General features: G+C 29.9%; 3 protein-coding genes across 3 annotated transcripts in view; all 3 read right to left on the bottom strand.

Moving 5' to 3' along the window:
- Positions 1-407: 407 nt before the first annotated feature.
- Positions 408-2,139, bottom strand: LOC113378051 (tubulin alpha-1 chain-like). Its single transcript, XM_026618563.1, has 3 exons — positions 2,011-2,139; positions 1,712-1,928; positions 408-1,643 (listed from the first exon to the last, which is right to left on the bottom strand). Exons 1-3 carry the CDS (start codon positions 2,011-2,013, stop codon positions 517-519), a joined length of 1,347 nt encoding a protein of 448 aa, XP_026474348.1. The 5' UTR covers positions 2,014-2,139; the 3' UTR covers positions 408-516.
- A 1,581-nt stretch (positions 2,140-3,720) lies between these two features.
- Positions 3,721-9,848, bottom strand: LOC113375313. Its single transcript, XM_026615250.1, has 8 exons — positions 9,809-9,848; positions 9,557-9,694; positions 8,173-8,402; positions 6,600-6,788; positions 4,754-4,902; positions 4,372-4,592; positions 3,919-4,054; positions 3,721-3,846 (listed from the first exon to the last, which is right to left on the bottom strand). The coding sequence occupies exons 1-8, from the start codon at positions 9,846-9,848 to the stop codon at positions 3,795-3,797; spliced, it is 1,155 nt and encodes a 384-aa protein (XP_026471035.1). The 3' UTR covers positions 3,721-3,794.
- Positions 9,849-20,111: 10,263 nt separating this feature from the next.
- The window catches only part of LOC113375312 (serine/arginine repetitive matrix protein 1-like), a 3,131-nt gene continuing 2,344 nt past the window's right edge, over positions 20,112-20,898 (bottom strand). The window contains exons 5-6 of the mRNA XM_026615249.1: positions 20,491-20,632; positions 20,112-20,137 (exon numbers count right to left, since the gene is read on the bottom strand). Of these exons, the coding sequence (XP_026471034.1) occupies positions 20,112-20,137; positions 20,491-20,632 (168 nt within the window). The remainder of the gene's footprint in view (positions 20,138-20,490; positions 20,633-20,898) is intronic.

The raw sequence follows: 20,898 nt of genomic DNA, 5'->3' as shown, positions 1-20,898 counted from the left end.
CGATCTATTCTACGATCTACACACGATTTTGGCTTTATGACCAAAATATTATAGAACATTATGTCCAATTATGTCAACTGTTGAATACTTTTTGCGAAAAATTCGGATACAAGGACCACTCGGACCATTTAATGATTTTTAATTCTGGCATTTTTGAGTTCTCAAATATATATACTCTAATTGATTAAGTTTTGAAGTTTTGTTTACTGTAGTACATCAAATTGGTGTTAAGCAAAATATTACTGAAATTCACAGTTTGTTATGTATTCAATGCATTATATTTCATAATTGATATGCTTTAAATGAAACAATCTAATACAACCTATAAATAGTATGTCACAACTAACTAAATATTCTGAATAAATTAAAAATAAAAGTTTGTTTCGCATTTAGAATACAAAATGTCAGTATAAAAATCAATTTATTAAATAGCATGACACGTAAATTCAAAAATTACATAAATATAAAAGGTAAGGTAAATATCACAGGAAAATCAAACATAATAAGGCAATTGCGTTAGTATTCTTCATCTGCTGACTGTTCACATTCGGCAGAGTCTGCAGCCACCTCTTCGTAATCCTTTTCAAGTGCAGCTAAATCTTCACGTGCTTCAGAAAACTCTCCTTCTTCCATACCTTCTCCAACATACCAATGTACAAATGCTCGTTTAGCATACATCAAATCAAATTTATGATTGAGCCTTGACCAAGCTTCTGCAATTGCTGTTGTGTTAGATAACATGCAAACTGCTCGTTGTACTTTTGCCAAATTTGCACCTGGCACTAAAGTGGGAGGTTGGCAGTTGATTCCAACTTTGAAGCCTGTCGGACACCAATCCACAAAATTAATATTTTTTTTACTCTTGATAGTAGCAATTGCTGTATTAACATCCTTTGGTACAATATCTCCTCGATATAACATGCAGCAAGCCATGTACTTTCCATGACGAGGGTCACATTTCACCATTTGATTAGCTGGTTCAAAGCAAGCACTAGTAATTTCTGCTACTGATATTTGTTCATGATATGCTCTTTCTGCAGAAAGAATAGGCGCATATGTTACTAATGGAAAATGTATCCTTGGATAGGGCACAAGATTGGTTTGGAATTCATTCAAATCCACATTTATAGCTCCAGAAAATCTCAAAGAGGTTGTTATTGATGACACTACTTGGCTAACCATGCGATTTAAGTTTGAATAATTAGGTCTTGGTATGCCTAGGTTGCGCTTACAAATGTCATAAATGGCTTCGTTGTCGACCATGAAGGCACAATCCGAATGATCCAAAGTTGTATGTGTTGTTAATATTGAATTATATGGCTCAACAACTGATGTCGATACTTGAGGAGCAGGATATATAGCAAACTGTAATTTTGATTTCTTCCCGTAATCAACAGACAAACGTTCCATGAGCAATGAAGTAAATCCAGATCCCGTACCTCCACCAAATGAATGGAATATAAGAAAACCTTGTAAACCACTACATTGATCTGCTAATTTTCTTATCCTATCTAATACTGCGTCTGCCATTTCTTTCCCAACAGTATAATGACCTCGAGCATAGTTATTAGCTGCATCTTCTTTGCCAGTGAGAAGCTGTTCTGGGTGATACAGCTGCTTGTAAGTTCCTGTACGAACTTCATCTGCAAACATTTTGAGTTTATAACAGAAATACTATAACTTAAATTACATCATAACAAATATCATTCACCTATAACTGATGGCTCCAAATCCACAAAAATAGCTCGCGGAACGTATTTCCCAGAACCAGTTTCGCTGAAAAATGTGCCAAATGAATTTTCGACCCCAGTTTTATCCGCGGGCATTTGCCCATCGGGCTGAATATCATGTTCCAAACAGTACAACTCCCAACAAGAATTTCCCATCTGCACACCTGCTTGTCCAACATGTATTGAAATGCATTCCCTCTGCAAAATAGTAATAATAACAATAAAAAAAAAATAATCATGCAATAACTATGAAAAATGTACCTACAATCAAAATACTTACCATTTTGACGGCTGACGAGAAGTAGAATGCTTGCTGACTTAAAACTGAATGCAATGGAATTCAGAGAACGACTAACGAACGTGCACCAAATTTCTTGAGCTTATATGCATGAATGGCGGTAAAATTAACCGTCATACATGGCTACCAATGTTTAAAACAGTGGCGTTAACTGTCATCATTTGACAGTTGTTAATCATATTTAATGTTGGTAAACTATAACTATTTACGTCTAGTCTAAGCATAGATTATGGATTATACTTTTTTTCGATCTATTAGTCTAAGCATAGATAAATTTATTTATTTATATTTATTATGTTGTTGGTCGTTACTGCAGTTACCTTAATTGTAGTCTTAGTTCTAATAAGGCACGTTTATGTTTATTTATCCATGTGTTTATCGATCTATGCATGCATCATCATCATCATCACATATGTTTACTTATCTATGCATCATGCATCTGTCACGTGTTTTTAGCACATAGTCTTATCTATGCTTTAGCACATAATTTTACCACTTGAGTTAATTTTCCGATAATTCTGAATATATTGAATATATGAAATGGAAACAAAATAGACAAAGTAAAATTAGTGATACAAAAAACTAAACATTTATCATAAATATGCAATTTTTAAATAGAACTTAAAAACTATCTCGGAGCATTTATATTTACCATACCATTTTATCTATTATATGTATAATGTGAAATCAAGTGGTAAGGGCTAACCATACCGAAGACCAATTGTTTGGACCAATTTCAATTTAATTTTTCATGTGTATTTAAAAAAATACTTATAACACTAAATTTAACCACTTCACCGCAAACCTCTGTTTCGTAAAAATCATAGTAATTACATCATTTTATATCTGGGTTTTTGCCAGTGAATGTTTTTGACTCAATGTTACATAAAAAATAGGTTCATAAAGGACTGGCCCAATTTAATTTACAATACTCAAATATAATTTATAAGTAAATATACGTTGTTATTTTTAAATTAGATTCAACAGTTTTGTTCTTTATAAAGCACTATAAAAGCTTACACGTGGGGTAAACAGAAACAACTAACAACTCAATTCAACTTTACACTGTCAAAGTGTAAATAATAATATATTAGTAATTAAAAAAGTATATTTAGTTAAAAAAAAACTTTTACAAGTGATAAATTAGATTATTGTTGTTCCAACTCTTCCAATGTATATTTTAGTAAAGACTTTGTGTCCATAAAATTTGTATTTGGTCTTAGTTAAATAAAGTAGTTGTTATTTCGTTAAATCCTCTTAAAATTGAAAATAAGACATTGTATGTCTTTGCTTTCTGTCTAAATATAGAAATAAACGTATTTCTCTATTTAGGCAATAACTAGGAAATTTTCTGAACATATTTCGATAGTTGTTTGTTTGTTATGTGTCATATGCTGTGATATATGTTGTCTGGTTGCCACAGTATAATTACTGAAATTCAACAAATAAGTTATATATTGCAATGCTGAATGGAATATTTCAATCGATGCATCTAATACAGCTCAACAACAATCAATCACGAAAGATATGTGCGCTATTTTCCATCTTAATAAATAGATATCAGAAATACAGAATCGTATTTTTGATTAAATCAATAAAAGTCTTTAAGCTATTTACATTATAACTTTTTATTATAAATAAGTTATCAATATTTTGTTTCATAAGTGTTCGTATTTATTCAATATCCTTAATGTGCTGTTAGAAATATTTATCTTCCAAGTTGATCGAAAACCAAACCTTACCGGGAATGTAATTTACTTTTATATTCATCCAGCTTTCATCCAACGATCTATGGAATACTCTAAAGCAGCCACCCAGCTATAAAATTTTGAATATTTTAAACATAATTTTACTATTATCTAAAATATTTAATCACTTTTCACTCAGTACCGTTTTCTATCCATTTCTGATTCTGTATGAAAATAATAATGCCTTTGTCTAGATTCAGGCGGTGCTAATTCAAATGCATGTTTTTTACCCCCAACTGTTGACGGTTGTACTTTATATCCCTGAAGACATGCCATTCCTACAAATAATTGAATATATATATATATATATATATATATATATATATATATATATATATATATAGTAAAGTATTAAAAGTTACATTACATACACACTATTTCATAAATATAATATTGTGTAAATGTAGTATTGATGACAAAGCAAACTACAATCGCATTTATACACGAAGATTTGAAAATAATATTTCAAATCGTTCGTTTGTTTGTGTTGTTTATAGTATATAAAATGCATAGAAATCCCAAAATTGTATTCAAAGCTACTATTGTCATTACTCTTACATTTATTAATAGAGCTAAATACTTTAGATCCAATTACCAAATGCCGTTTTACTGCTGCCATCTTGATAGAAATAAAGACATGCATCTTTGAGAACGCAGTATCGCTTGCTCCACGACCTCCACTTTCCTCCTAATTTCATTAGATATCCGAAACAATCAGGACGAGAAATACAAGCTGCTGGAGCCCGCAAACTTCTGCGTGACGTCTCCAACCACGGATCTGTTTGCTCAGCTGCATGCGATATTACAGCGATCCATCTTGCCATATATAAAAGTTTGATTTTATTCAGTGATTAAATTATGAATCGGATTTATTATTTTTTAAATTTTTCTTGCAATGTTACAATATATTTGGAAAATCAAATCAATAATATTAAACAATATACACAAATTTTATCGCAAAAATCATAGTATCGGACCTTGCGGCAGCTTCTTCTGAATCCGCAGCGAGTTGCAGTGGAGGTGCTTCTTCTGAAGATATGCGGAAAGCATAGGCTTGAGTTACGTCACTTGGTCCGGACTCAACTTTATGGCGCGCCAGAAGTAATGCGCCAACTGGCTGCGTATCCTACCAAATTATAAAACAAATCTAAAGTTGCCAGTGCGATTATTTATGTTGACACCACTAATATAACCCGTGCCGCGTACATTATTATTTGATACTGAGCAAATTTTAAAAACTGACAAAAAATATCAGAATCATGTCTATAAAGTTAATAACATTTTTGGCGATTTTTTGCGATGCTACTTTCAGAAAAAAGTTAATGATTGCAAACTCCTTGCTAACAAGACAAAAAAGCAGTATAAATAAAATCAAGTTTTACGTATTTAATATTATATTAGATATAACTTTTGCTGTCTATTGATACAATTTTTAATAAAAAAAAGTGTCGGTAATCTCAAGGGTGGCCATTAATTAAGCCAGTAAATTGTTTGTAATCACAACAAAGAAAGATTATTAATTGAAGCTGTCCGATTTTTGGAAGCGAATGAAGAAGATAAAGTGGACAGATAACAACTGAAAAAGTGCTGAGAAGAGTGGGCAAAGAAAAAAATGTTCTGAGCACAGAGTATAATTATTAAAAGGAAAGTACACTAGATCGAACCCATTCTGCAAATAGTGTCTTTCATACGTTGTGGTCGAAGGTGAAATAATAGGAAGGAAAAGACTGGTGGGAAGAAGAATGCAAATGATTGATCACTTACGCGGGAAGAGAAAATACAAGATCAGAAAGCAGAAGTTTAGAAAGAAAAATGCGTAAAAGTGTAAAATGCTAATAAAATAGTGAAGGAAAAAATGGTCTTACACCATGAACCTACCATCGAATAGAAAACCATTAATATATTAAACAAATATATTCTGAGTGGATATATGGATATTAATTTGGAAATATGAACAAACAACACTCTTTTTTGCACTAATTCTTTAAATAATAATTTTACAAACGTTTCGAGACTAGAATTATCTCATCATCAGTCTATTAAAATAGACTACTACTTCACCAACGATCGTCGGAGTCCGAATTATCTATTCGAGGTCATGTGGTCAGTCACGCAATATCAAATAGGAAAGGAAGGAATAGGGCACAGTTGAAAAATAGCTAGGAAAAAATATATGAAAGGAGACGGTTCGTTCATAAAAATTGTTTTAAATTAATATAATTAAAAATATATGTACATAAATATAGAGAATTCGGACTCCGACGATCGTTGATGTAGCAGGCAGTTTATTGAACGACTTGTAACGGATAACACATAATGCTAATTTAGATTTCCATATTTTAGATTTTAAATTTCAATACACTGATGATGAGACAAACCTAGTCTCGAAACGTTTGTAAAATTATTATTTAATATATATATATATATATATATTAAAATTTTTAGCAATTTTAAAATTTTTATAATCTTGTAAATGAATTTTTAAAAGTTTTTGACGAAGCACAACACACAACGACTCGTACAATGTCGTTTATTTGCATGATAAATAGTTGAATTAGGCAGGTTCATAGTTAAATAACGACATTTTTACCCCTTTTCTCTTTGTTATAGTTCATACTCAGTAGGTACATATATTCGTTTAATGAATGCAAGTTTCAGCAACTTTCTTTAAGGAACAATATAATTCATCAATAGTTTATTCTATTTGATGATCTACTTATTATATAACTTCATGCGCACAACGTTTAATATTGATTCTATATAAAATAGTTTATATTTATTCATACTGATAATCACATTTCTTTATATAATTAAATATTTTACCTGATCAGTTTTATAATAATAAAGGCAGTGATCGGGCTTCAGGCAAAACCAACGCCTAACCCATTTTGCAGGCGTAGAAGAATTTTCACTTGGCTGACCAACCTGACGCCAAAGATATCCAGAGTAAAGTGCAGGCGCGCTTCCAGCATCGCTCAGACCGGCAGATAAAGCGGTTATAGTTCGTGCTACCTATCGTGTCCAAGAGTAATACGTTTTGCTTTAATACATTTTTTCTAAATAAATTTAAGATCGGAATACATTAAAATAGGATACACTCTATCAATTCGTGAATAAACTAAAACTAATAATACAAATACATCTGTAATGGTAGAGTGATATATACCTATATACATTTACATTTAATTGTTTTAAGATGCTCATACGTATTTGCTCCGGCACTTATATTTGTTAGTTAGATTGTTATTATGAAAAAATAAACTTTGCACTTTGCACAATTTAATTATAAGCCACATAAAGAAGATATACTCGCATTTTATTGCGGAGAAAGCGAATAAAGTGATAGCTAATCTTTTTCTTTAATAAGCTTATTCAGGTTTCAGAATCATGTGATATTATTTAGGTATTACAATAGTAATGTGGTTATTACAATAGGTAATAATTGTTTCTACGTAAATCTGAACAAGTTAGTGTAATAATTTAGAGCTTTCCGCCCACACATTTTTATTTCATATACTCATTTATATATTCATTTATTTATTATATTCATTTCAACAAATAATATATTATAACTATATATGTAAAAACCAAAGAGCATCTAAGTGGTTAACTATACTAATTATACAGAATATGAACATTCCATGCCGCAGTAATATGCTTTCATAAAAAGGAAACTCTCACTCATCAAGTAAAATTTACACAAGAAATAAAAATTTTACAGTAAATTGTTAAAACCAATATTCTAGTAATCAAGCAAATAAAATATGAACAGAATATTGCATAGAATACGCGATATCATTTTATAAAGAAAACGAAACAACTAGAAATATCAATAAATATAAGATGTTGATAAACACAAAATACAAATTTATTATTAAAAAATATTAATGGACAACAATCCAAATTGTAATAAAATTCATTTATAGAAAGATATGTACTTAAAATAATTTGTTATTATTAAACATACGATTGCTCAATTCCTATTGTGGTTCAATGCCATTTAACATTCACATTAACTACAGCCCAAAAAATGTTACTGTAAAAATTGCTTAATGATTAAATAACTTTATTTCCAACATAAAAAAATTATATAAAATAAATGCATAAATATCTCATAATCTTGCAAAATATTTATTCGTGTGTTATTTTTAATCATTTGCGCAATCGTTTAAGTTATCTACAGTTTTAAAAGTCCGTGAAAAATAAACATCTACAAAGTATAAATATCAAGATCACTTAAAAATACGCATTACGTATTGTTACACATTCGACTGCTAGCCTATTTTGAACTGGGACGATTAATAATTGTTACACATATTTTTTCTGCTCTACGTAACACGTTGACCTACTCCTTCGGGAATATATAATATATTGTTAAGTGCTTCGATTAACTAACCTCTAGTTCGAGGACATCGCTGCCTGCGTGCGCCAAACGCACAACCTCGGAATGCGTTTTATCCAGCACTGGGACGCCATTGACGCTGAGGACAATATCACCGACCTCAAGGCCGCAGGATTCAGCAGGCGTATCAGGCTCAATAGCTGAGACCACCACAGGCTTCGAACCATGTATTCTGAAGCCAAATTCACCGCCTTCACGTCGGACAATTACCGTTTTATCTGTTTCTGTAAGTGATATGTAATTACAATAGGACCAATTTCTAAATTGTTTCCCGAAAATTGCAAAGTGACTATTGTCTACCTTACAAAAATTACTGTAAAATGATAATTATACTTCAGGAAATTTCAGAAGAATTTTTTAGTCTATTTCAGTATTTTACAATTTCTGGCGATCACACTATTTAAGTCAAATTTACTATAATTAAAGTTTAATATTTAAATATTTTGCATAGTATAACTCGACTGTTTTTTTTTTAAATAACACAAGCAATGTTATATCAATGCGTAATTGCGTTGCCATACATATTACGACCTACGTAATGCAAAATTTCTGAAATTTAATGATTTTTTTAAGTTGCATCATAGCTGTTTTACAGCAGTAATTATCTGTTAGGATACGTCAAAATAATGATGATCACAATCAATTTATGTTAATTTAATTACCAAGGAGGCGTCCATTAATCACGTGAGCGAGTTTTTAAGGATTTCTGGACCACCCCTCCCCCTTGGTGATACATGGCGATATTCAAAATTACCCCCCCCCTCCCCCACCAAACATCACGTGTTTTTTTAGTTATGTTAAAAAACTATAAAATTTTTGAATGAAGTAATTTTTTTTTGAAAATGTTTGATTTAAAAAAAAAAACAGTTAAAAAATAAATACACGTGATATCTTACTATACCCCTCCCTCCCCCACGTGACACTTCGTGATTTTTTGTCATTTAATCTTCAAACTAGGCATAAGTAGCATTTTGCCTTAAGATAAGTTGTATGGAAGTTCATAAAGTTAACTGTCGGATGAGGAAAACAAATTTTTCTCTCAGGAAATTAGTAATTGCCATTTTTTAATTAGTTATACACAGTTATTGTAACGCATTACAATGAGATTTATATATATTAATAATGATCAGGCAGTTCAAAACACACTGATATTTGAGGTTTTACTAATATCATGTAATCCTTCGGAACATTTTTGTACATATACCAATTTCGCAAAAGCTGTTTCGTTGCATATGTTTATTGATTGTTAAAAAAGAATGCGTTTAGCAGGATAGTTAATTCTTGGTTTGGCAACGTGTTTAGTGGCAAGCGGAAATCGAAAGAAAATGTGAAATTAGTATAATTTTAAATCTCAAACATGTCACAAAAATCGATGTACCGCTTTTGCGATCTGTAAGTAAGGCAGCTGCCTGGCCTTGTCGCACCCACACTCGGAGCATAGCACGCAGTAATTCCTCCAGGTAGTGCCTAAGCGTGTCTGGAGGATCTGCTGCATCAGCCGGAAGGCCGTAACTCGCTGAACCAGCGAAATAACAAAAAAATTAATGATCAACGTAATGAGACGTGTCAGCTATTTTGAAATATAACGAGCTAATTTTATATCAATTAATGCATATATGTTTATATGTACATATCTGCAATCCATTTGCCAATTTTCCAGTTAAGAACATAGTTCGTTCGTATAATATTTGGTTAGTTTACACTTTATAATTAATATATTATTTAATTTTACTTTGTTGTGGCGATATGCTTACTAGTACGCGTATTCGTAAAATATTTTTATATGTCATTACTCAAAAATTATTTTTTAAATATGTGGTATCCAGCCAATTTGAAATATTTTAGATCTTATATTTACATTAAAACTAATTTCTATTTAGACCGTGGTGATTTATTTTGAATAAACCATACACAAATTTGAAATTATCCATATTGATTCCGCTCGCCTAAATAAATAAATCAATAAAAAAATTTCTTTATGAACAGAAATTATTAGATATAATGTGCACTACGTATCAGTTTAGCTATTGAAAATATTATCTGTGGATAAAATATACGATTTCATTTAATTAAAAATATATATATTCATAAAGAATTTCAATTTGCAATTTTCAATAACAATATTATTAGAATATGGAATACAGAAATTATTAGATATAGTGTGCACTACGCATCAGTTTAGCTATTGAAAATATTATCTGTGGATAAAATATACGATTTTATTTAATTAAAAATATATAGATTCATAAAGAATTTCAATTTGCAATATTCAATTTCATAGTTATAACATAATTGTTAGTTAATTAAAAGTTATAACTTTCTATAATTCTAATTATTATTTCAAACGGAAATTGAAGGTGTTTGCGTGAAAATCAAATAAAAGAGCAACTAATAGATGGCAAATAAATAATTGCGACATAAAAGAGTAATTGAATTTATCATTAACTTAATGCGATATTTTTCTTTGAAAAAGTAATTTTTTGTGAAATTTACAAAAGTGTATAAACTTTAACTGTAAAATCATAAAATAAATAAAACTGCACATAATAAAATGATTAAATTGTAATATCAAATAAGTCAAACGATATAACTTGACAACATTTAAATATATATATGTATATTCAATTCATTATACACAAGAGCACAAGAAAATTTTATCTAGTGCATAAAATATTCTAAAAGTTTTATTGCAGAAATGAATACATAATACTTGAATGACAATTACATGAATATTTAATCAAAATAAATGCAATAAGTGTAATAAAAAAAAATCATAAAATTTAGGAAAACACGAAAAAATAGGCTCATGTGAAATTATATTATTTAGCATAGCGCCTTACACAACCCGTTGGTCTGGTATTCTAAACATCAGGATTTACTAAAATCCACACTAAACGTATTCTGACTAATATCAGGTCAATGTCACATACTTATTCATAAAGGAGCAGACGCTTTTACATTTTCGATACTTGCTATTTTTGGATGACAGAATGTGCATTTGTTTAAGACTATATATATATATATATATATATATATATATAAGTAAAACAGACACGTTGTTTCAGATTAGTCCGCGTAAAAACTATTTGAAATAATTAACTAGCTGTAAGTGGAATTCTGTCTTAAGGCAATTAAGGCATCGTGCCTTAAGGCAAATTGCTGGAACTTCCCGTACCGAAAAATTTTTTTTTTAAAAAACGATTAACAATTTTGAAAAAATTTTACTTCGAAAAAATAAGATTTTTGAGAAACTATGAATTGGACAAAAAATTACTTTTTTTTAAAAAAAAAAATTTTTTTTTAAAGAAAATTTTTTTTTTTAAGAAAAATTTTTTTTTATTTTTTTTTTTTTGGAAAAAAAATATTTTCTTTATTGTGACATATTTTGGAAGATCTAAACTTTTTTTCAAAGCAATCGTACTGCTTTAACTGCATAAAGACGAAATATCAAAGCGCGTAAGCGCCGCGTTGCTGCCTAACGCGTAAACATTGGTACGGAACCCATAGCACTGTAAACCAAATTCATACTTATTGTTAAAATCTCTATAAAATATCTGATAATTTGATGTGCATATGTCTAATGATCATTTTTGACCGCCAAATGGCATTTTTTTCTACTTTTTTCATTTGATCTCCGAAACCGTTAGACCTGCCTTCATGAAAATTTGATCAATTCTTTATCTTGTCAATACAAGTAAAATGTTTTTTGAATTATTCAAATCGGACGCTCCGTTCTCTTAAAAACTGAGTTACCGTTTTCGGCACTTTTTGCCCCGTATCTTTGGAACGGCTAGACCTGCCTTTGCCAAAAACTAATCAGCACGTCTCCTTATCAATACGAATCGAATGTTTTTTGAATTATTCAAATCGGTTGATCCGTGTTCCCGAAATCGTCGACGAAAATTTGTATCCGCACATACATACACACACGTACATACATACATACATACATACATACATACATACATACATACATACATACACACACACACACACATACATCCATTTTTTCTAAGGTATGCCAAAATGATCAGAAACCTCTGAAACGTAAAGATATATAAAAATTTTCATTTTCGATTTTTTTGCGATTACTATAACTTACCCTACGGGAAGTTAAAAACTAATTCATTTACATTTAATTGAAAAATATTCTTAATTCATTTATTAAAAGTCATTGAATTATTATTAACTTCCCGTAGGGTAAGTTATAGTAATCGCAAAAAAATCGAAAATGAAAATTTTTATATATCTTTACGTTTTAGAGGTTTCTGAACATTTTGGCATACCTTAGAAAAAATGGATGTATGTGTGTGTGTGTGTGTGTGTGTGTGTGTTGTGTGTGTGTGTGTGTGTGTGTGTGTGCGTGTGTGTATGTATGTGCGGATACAAATTTTCGTCGACGATTTCGGGAACACGGATCAACCGATTTGAATAATTCAAAAAACATTCGATTTGTATTGATAAGGAGACGTGCTGATTAGTTTTTGGCGAAGGCAGGTCTAGCCGTTTCGGAGATACGGGGCAAAAAGTGCCGGAAACGGTAACTCAGTTTTTAAGAGAACGGAGCGTCCGATTTTAATAATTCAAAAAACATTTTACTTGTATTGACAAGATAAAGAATTGATCAAATTTTCATGAAGGCAGGTCTAGCGGTTTCGGAGATCTAACAGAAAAGTAAAAAAAAAATGCTATTTGGCGGTCAAAAATGATCATTAGACATATGCACATCAAATTTTCAGATATTTATAGAGATTTTAACAATAAGTATAAATTTTGTTTATTTTCCTATGGGTTCCGTATCAATGTTTACCCGTTAGACAGCGACGCCGCGCTTAAACGCTTTATATTTTGTCTCTATGCAATTAAAGCAGTGCGATTGCTTTGAAAAACAAGTTCAGATCTTCCAAAATATGTCAAAATAAAGAAAACATTTTTTTTCAAAAAAAAAAAAATTAAAAAAAATTTTTTTTAAAAAAATTTAAAAAAAATTTTTTTTTTCAAAAAAAAGTAATTTTTTGTCCATTTTATAGTTTCTCAAAAATCTTATTTTTTCGAAGTAAATTTTTTTCAAAAATGTTAATCGTTTTTAAAAATAATAATATTTGGTACGGGAAGTTCCAGCAATTTGCCTTAAGGCACGATGCCCTAATTGCCTTAAGACAGAATTCACTTACAGCTAGTTAAAATTAAATCTAGATTAGGATTATTACTTCAATGTCAATTGAACTTTATTTTCTTTGTTATATACATTAAACATTTTGGATTGTGAATAATGTGTCGCACGTTAAATGATTTCTTTAATATTAATAATGATTAATTATATGGAAATTGACAATAATAAATCATCGTGTACTGCAAATGGGTTTCTAGCAGATACATACATTTTATTTTATTACAAAATAAAAATAGTAGAATTGAGTAATTCAGTCTAAATAAATACATACCAAGCATTTTATTAAACGATTAAATCGCGCTAAAAATAAAAACTATCACATCAATTAATTTCTAATTACAAAGAATTAGAAAAGTTTAATAGTCACCGATCCAAATGCACTTTTAAATTAACTTCTCCGTACACAGAAACTATTTCATATACTCTATAATAGAAAAGTTTCAACCATTTGTTATTTGTACGCAGTACTCGAAAACCTTCAATATCACTAAAATTTCGATCACTGAAACATATTATTGGTCAATTCAAGATCTGTGAAAAAGTTATAGATCTGCACTCTGTATGAAATAATGACGTCGTAGCACATGTGCGTTTCGCATGCGGGCACTTTCACTGCATGGATTTAATTTGGAAACCTTAGCGACTGTGCCGCTCGCGTTTATCACCGTTTTGGCCTCAACGCCTGAATTCCTGGCGCCGAAACGAGCTCACAATGATTACGTTACATGCCGCGAATCAGTCGTCGCGAATCGTTACGTCGAAACGAACACCATGCATCACATAGGAACGTGCCATGCATCACATAGGAAACCAGTGAAGCATGGCAACGTGCCTTACGGCAAATTGTTGTAACTTCCCGTACTAACTAGCTGTAAGTGGAATTCTGTCTTAAGGCAATTAGGGCATCATGCCTTAAGGCAAATTGCTAGAACTTCCCGTACCAAAAATTATTATTTTTCAAAACGATTAACATTTTTGAAAAAATTTACTTTGAAAAATAAGATTCTTGAGAAACTATAAATTGGACAAAAAATTAGTTTTTTTTGAAAAAAAAAAAAATTTAAAAAATTTTTTTTCTTTATTTTGACGTATTGTGGAAGATCTGAACTTTTTTTCAAAGCAATCGTACTGCTTTAACTGCATAAGGACAAAATATAAACGTCGCTGTCTAACGCATAAGCATTGGTACGGAACCCATAGGAATGTTAACAAAATGTATACTTATTGTTAAAATCTCTATAAAATATCTGATAATTTGATGTGCATATGTCTAATGATCATTTTTGACCGCCAAATGGCTCATTTTTTTACTTTTCCTCTATATCTCCGAAACCGCTTGACCTACCTTCATGAAAATTGTATCGATTCTTCATCTTGTTAATAGAAATAAAATGTTTTTTGATTTATTCAAATCGGACGCTCCGTTCTCATAAAAACGGAGATACCGTTTTTGGCACTTTTTGCCCCGTATCTTCGTAACGGCTAGACCTGCCTTCGCCAAAAACTAATCAGCACGCCTCCTTATCAATACAAATCGATTTTTTTTTTTGAATTATTGAAATCGGTTGATCCGTGTTCCCGAAATCGTCGACGAAAATTTGTATCCGCACATACAAACACACACGTACATACATACATACATACACACACACACACACACATACATCCATTTTTTCTAAGGTATGCCAAAATGTTCAGAAACCTTTGAAACGTGAAGATATATAAAAATTTTCATTTTCGATTTTTTTGCGATTACTACAACTTGCCTTACGGGAAGTTAAAAATTCAAATGTTCAAAATCTTTTTTGATAACGAACAATGTTTTCAAAACTTTGAACAAATTTGATTTTTGAGAATTTTGAAACATTTGAAAAGATTATATTATAAAATATTTTGGAAATTTTGAACATTTTTTCAAAGCAATCGCGCTGCATTAGCTCCGTAGTAACTACATGTCGATGAGCATAAGCGCCGCATTGCAATCTATCTGATAAACATTGGTACGGAACCCATATAAATGTAAACAAAATTTGCTTTTATTATTAAAGCTATATCCCAAATAGCGTTTTTTTTACTTTTTTAATTCGATCTCCAAAACTGCTAAACCTACCTTCCCAAAAAATTATCAGTATTTCATTTCGTCAATACAAATAAAATGTTTTTTGAATCATTCAAATCGGACGCTTCGTGATATTAAAACTGAATTACCATTTTTAGCAATTTTTTCCCCGCATCTTTAAAACGGCTGGACCTGCCTCTGCCAAAAACTAATCAGTAGGTCTTCCCGTCAATACGAATCGAATGTTTTTTGATATATTTAAGTCGTTTGATTTATGTTCACGAAATCGTCGGGAAAAATTTGTATCCGAACACACACACACACATACACCCATTTTTTCTAAAGTATGCCAAAATGTTCAAAAACCTTTAAAACGTGGAGATAAAATTATTGTTTTCGACTTGTTTTGCGATTACTATAACTTACCCTACGGAAAGTTGATGATACTTGAACTTAACTTAAGCCCAGGCGCACTTGCTACAGAATTAAATTTACCAACAGCATGTAATTGTTTAAACGCTTGTACAGTAATATATATTTTATTTAATGACTATACCAGTAATATATTTCTTTCGTTTAACTTTTCAATATGGAATTTGCAATAAGGACGCAAAAAGTAGTAAATAAAATACGGACAGAATGGTATATATGAACAAAATCACATATTGACCTGATCGCAGTAATCACTTTAAACATGTATTTCGCCTTCAAAAGTTTATTTTGAGGTTGGTTTTGTCATGTTCTTGGGACTTGTTTATTGTAACTTATAATTATTTCTATTAAAATCAATGAACTCATGCCAGTACTAGTGATTTCGATCAGTTTTATTGCAATTATCAGTGTTTGATGGAATTTTCATTATTTATTGATTTTTGTTTTCTTTCGGACAAAATGAAATTTCGTAAGAACTACAGGGTAGTTCCATGGTAGTTCATTCGAGGCTAAAAACATTTGAACCTGTAAAACGCGATTGGGTTTTAACTTTTACAATAACTACTTCTAAAACCAGTCCAAAGTATCCACCGGTAAAAAGTAGAAATTTGCATTTATTGCAAAGACCTCTTTTACCGTTCTGAGCCCGGTGAATGTTGGTTACGATGAATGATTTGCTTCCTTTGGGGTCATGCTTATTTATGTGCTGATGTCGCAAGCCAAAAAGAACCAAACGATTTATTTATGAAGTTTTCTTAAAAAATTGTATCTCCGTATGTCCTTATAAAGTTTTTCAAAACATAAGTCAATAGCTCATGAATGGCAAAAATAGAAAAAAATAACGCAACTAATTCAAGCCTCGGGATTAGAATGTCGTCTTTATCGTTTGTTTCGAATACCTTTTTGTTAGATATAAATACCTTTGCTTAATGTCAGAATATATTTTCACGCTTCATCGTCTTAAATTTGTTAGCTATACAAATTTAACACATACATATATACATATATATATATATATATATATATATTAATTGTTTAATATGAACAAAACAGCACTCAGATTTGTTTAACACAACTTTATTTTATGATTACAGACGTTTCGAGACTATGGTGTGTCTCATCTTCAGTGTAATTTCAAAAACAGTTACTTATATACTACACATTCTTTAATAACTTATTTAAATTTCATTTAATTTTTGATATACAAAAAACACCACCTATTCCTTGCAATGCTTGACACAGTACTAAAGAAACACATAACACTTACAGAAATATTCTAAACAAATTTGAAGTGTCTAGATGGAGACAGAATGGATATCATTATAATGTAAACAAAAGGAGTGCTATCGCATACAAAAAATCGATAAAAATGAAAAAACAAATTAATTTATTGAAAAGAATAAGATAAATGAAAAAAAATTTTATAAATTATTAATGATGTTTATATAAGTGTCATGTAAAATATTTGTGTCGGTTCTTAGATTTATGCTATTGTTAGTCCGAACTATTAACATTGATTCTGCCATGCTCCGTTTAAATAAGTCTTTCTCATGGAATAAAATTTGGGGATTGTCAAAATCAAACTTATGGTTGTTGATATTAGCATGATCCACAAGTGTACTTTTAATTTTTTTTTTTTTTTTAATAAAATATATATTGGCTCTAGGTCCAAAGTTTTCAATACCAACAAAAAATTTTAACATTCAATGATTCAATTAAAGTTATTAGCAGCCTAGAAGCCGGCCTTAAATTAATCAAAGATCCAGAAGGAAAAAAAATCGAACGGATAAGATTTATGTTAATGAAACAATTTACAACATTTCAAAAAACTCACAAAAACAAAGTACAGTGCAAGAATGATACATCTTACATCTACCGGAACATCATAGCTACAAAAAAATTTCTTCAAGATAACAAACAATTATTAGTGTGTAAGGCAGATAAAGGAAACATTTCAGTGGTTTTGTTAAAAGAGGAATATGATAAAGAAGCAAAGAAAATTCTCAGTGATGAATCTCTATATGAAGAATTGGCATCGGATCCGAACAACTATCATCATAGACAAGTATTTAAATTTATAAATTTATTAGAGAAAAAGGGACATATCAATAATACCACATCATTAAAGTTAAAAGTACAACATCCTTTAACCCCAAAATTCTATTGCCTTCCAAAGATCCATAAACCTAATTGCCCATTTAGACCAATTGTTTCCTACATTGATTCGCCATACTACTTTTTAGCAAAATATTTTTCAGATATTTTAAAGAATGTCACCATAGATTCTCCATACCGTTTAAATAACTCTTTCCAGTTAATAGAACATATAAAACATAAAGTAATTCCTCCTGATTGTTCCTTTATGAGCCTGGACGTCATTAATTTATTTAATAATCTTCCGCATTATCTAATTATTACAGCTATAAAGAAAAGATGGATACAAATAGTTGAATTCACATGTTTACCGATGGAAATTTTTATTTCAGGAATAGAATTACTTTTAAAAGCATCATATTTCACTTTTAATAAAAAATATTATACGATGAAGAGAGGTTGTCCAATGGGCAGCCCATTAAGTCCTGTTTTGGCGGATTTAGTATTACAAGATTTGGAAAATCATGTCTTAAATTCTTTACCTTCCAAACCTTGGTTTATTTCAGATATGTCGATGACACATTAATATTACTTAATAAAAAAGATATAGATAATGTTTTCAACAAATTCAATGAGTACAATTCTTTTTTACAATTCACTCAGGAACTTGAAAATGATTCGACGTTACTTTTTCTTGACGTAAAACTCATTAATAGAGGCGGTGTATGTTATACAGACTGGTACAGAAAAGATAGTTGGTCCGGGAGATACATTAATTTTAATTCGCATGTTCCTCTCAATATAAAAATTTCTACCATTCTAAATCTTGTAGATCACGCTATTTTATTATCTGATCCTCTGTTTCATGATACAAACATAAAATTAGTTAAAACGATCCTACTTGGCAATATTTTCCATATAAGTTAATTTGTCCAATTATTAAAAATAGAGTCGCAAAATTACTTGAACCTTTTGATAAGAAACCGGAAGAGCCTGGCAAAACAAGTGTTCCTGAAAAAACTTTTTCATTAATTTTCCATATCTTGACAATAATTTTAACCAATTATCAAAAAGACTTTTCAAAAAACACAATATTCGTATTACTTTTTCTTCATTAAAACAATTAAAGTTTTTATATTCCAAAATTAAAGATGAAACTCCATTAACAAAAAAGAAAGATATAGTTTATAAAGTAAATTGTTTGGATTGTAATTGCTCTTATACTGGCCAGACCTGCCAGAACTTAGAAAAGAGACTCAGGCAACATGAATTGCAATGTGAAAAAATAGATAACAAAAAATTTAAAAGTACACTTGTGGATCATGCTAATATCAACAACCATAAGTTTGATTTTGACAATCCCCAAATTTTATTCCATGAGAAAGACTTATTTAAACGGAGCATGGCAGAATCAATGTTAATAGTTCGGACTAACAATAGCATAAATCTAAGAACCGACACAAATATTTTACATGACACTTATATAAACATCATTAATAATTTATAAAAATTTTTTCATTTATCTTATTCTTTTCAATAAATTAATTTGTTTTTTTCATTTTTATCGATTTTTTGTATGCGATAGCACTCCTTTTGTTTACATTATAATGATATCCATTCTGTCTCCATCTAGACACTTCAAATTTGTTTAGAATATTTCTGTAAGTGTTATGTGTTTCTTTAGTACTGTGTCAAGCATTGCAAGGAATAGGTGGTGTTTTTTGTATATCAAAAATTAAATGAAATTTAAATAAGTTATTAAAGAATGTGTAGTATATAAGTAACTGTTTTTGAAATTACACTGAAGATGAGACACACCATAGTCTCGAAACGTCTGTAATCATAAAATAAAGTTGTGTTAAATAAATCTGAGTGCTGTTTTGTTCATATTAAACAATTAATATTCGTTCCACTCATATCATAAAATTTATATATATATATATATATATATATATAATATATATATGTGTGTGTATTTATTTATATATAATATAAGGTTTTCATAAATGTGAAGAAGTTCATAAATAAAATAATGCGACATTACTCTAATTATCGCAAACTTTCCGTTTGAGCTTTAATTCAAATATTATCTTTCCTCTACAACCCGTATAATATCATCTAAATAATTGAATTGTATTATAGCAATACGCATGATTTATAATATTTGGGTAAAATTCATTTAGACTGAAAATTTATGTAAGCTGAATTGTAACAATATATTAGATAAATATATTGTGAATATTTGCATATTTTCAGCGCTATTTTGCTGTTTCAAATACAACAGATGAATTGGTCGGGATTTACTCTAAAATATTTATTAAACTAGTATTAATTTGATAATAGAAGCGAAATATTTATTGTATTGTATTTAACATTTTTATTAATTAAAAGTTCTTCAAATTTGCGGATTTGAGAGACTAGCAATAATATTGTAGGGCAAAAAAGTAAAAAAATTAATAAAATTTAATATCATAAAAAGTTTCTGCAGCGTATAGGAGCATTTCTATTACTTATCTTATACATAAATCACGTCGAATAGGTAAACGAAACTTACCGAATTGTCCATCTCGTGGTTTCTTGTACATTTCCATGCATGAACGTCTGTGCACCAATCGGTGTTTAACTGATTGATATTTTCGTCTAAATTCCTTTTCGGATTCTGTAGAATCACGTCTTTCATCAGTAGGAGTGCGCCTCTAAAAATATATTTTATATGTCTAGTTTAAAAATAAGATTTTTAATAGCAAGTATAAATAAATATAAATATTTAGTGCTAATTTATAGGCAAGGTTTTCCACATTAGAAAGCTTGAATTAGATAAGAAAAGTTATATGCAATAACTGAAAAAAATACGAATATGTTGCACAAATGTTAATACCGTAAAATCTATATTGAAAAAAATCAAATTTTTGTAACAAAAATTGTTCATACTGTTAAAGATTAGAGAAAAATTTCGGCGATT

This window comes from Ctenocephalides felis, unplaced genomic scaffold (genome assembly GCF_003426905.1).
Source record: "Ctenocephalides felis isolate EL2017-DRISC unplaced genomic scaffold, ASM342690v1 CF-g0.4_SCAFFOLD_01886, whole genome shotgun sequence".
Classification (NCBI taxonomy): Eukaryota; Metazoa; Arthropoda; class Insecta; order Siphonaptera; family Pulicidae; genus Ctenocephalides; species Ctenocephalides felis.
The sequence above is the reverse complement of the archived record's forward strand: the minus strand, read 5'-3'. Positions and strand labels throughout refer to the sequence as shown.

Bases quoted from the DNA above. Each gene is read 5' to 3' on its own strand.
- LOC113378051 (XM_026618563.1), bottom strand. The intron at 1,644-1,711 runs GTGAATGATATT...AAATGTTTGCAG, and splicing joins TTTGGAGCCATCAGTTATAG to ATGAAGTTCGTACAGGAACT.
- LOC113375313 (XM_026615250.1), bottom strand. From the start codon at position 9,848: ATGTTCTTAACTGGAAAATTGGCAAATGGATTGCAGATAT. The intron at 8,403-9,556 runs GTACATCGATTT...TATCACTTACAG, and splicing joins ACTTACAGATCGCAAAAGCG to AAACAGATAAAACGGTAATT. The intron at 4,055-4,371 runs GTAATTGGATCT...AATTATTTGTAG, and splicing joins CAGCAGTAAAACGGCATTTG to GAATGGCATGTCTTCAGGGA.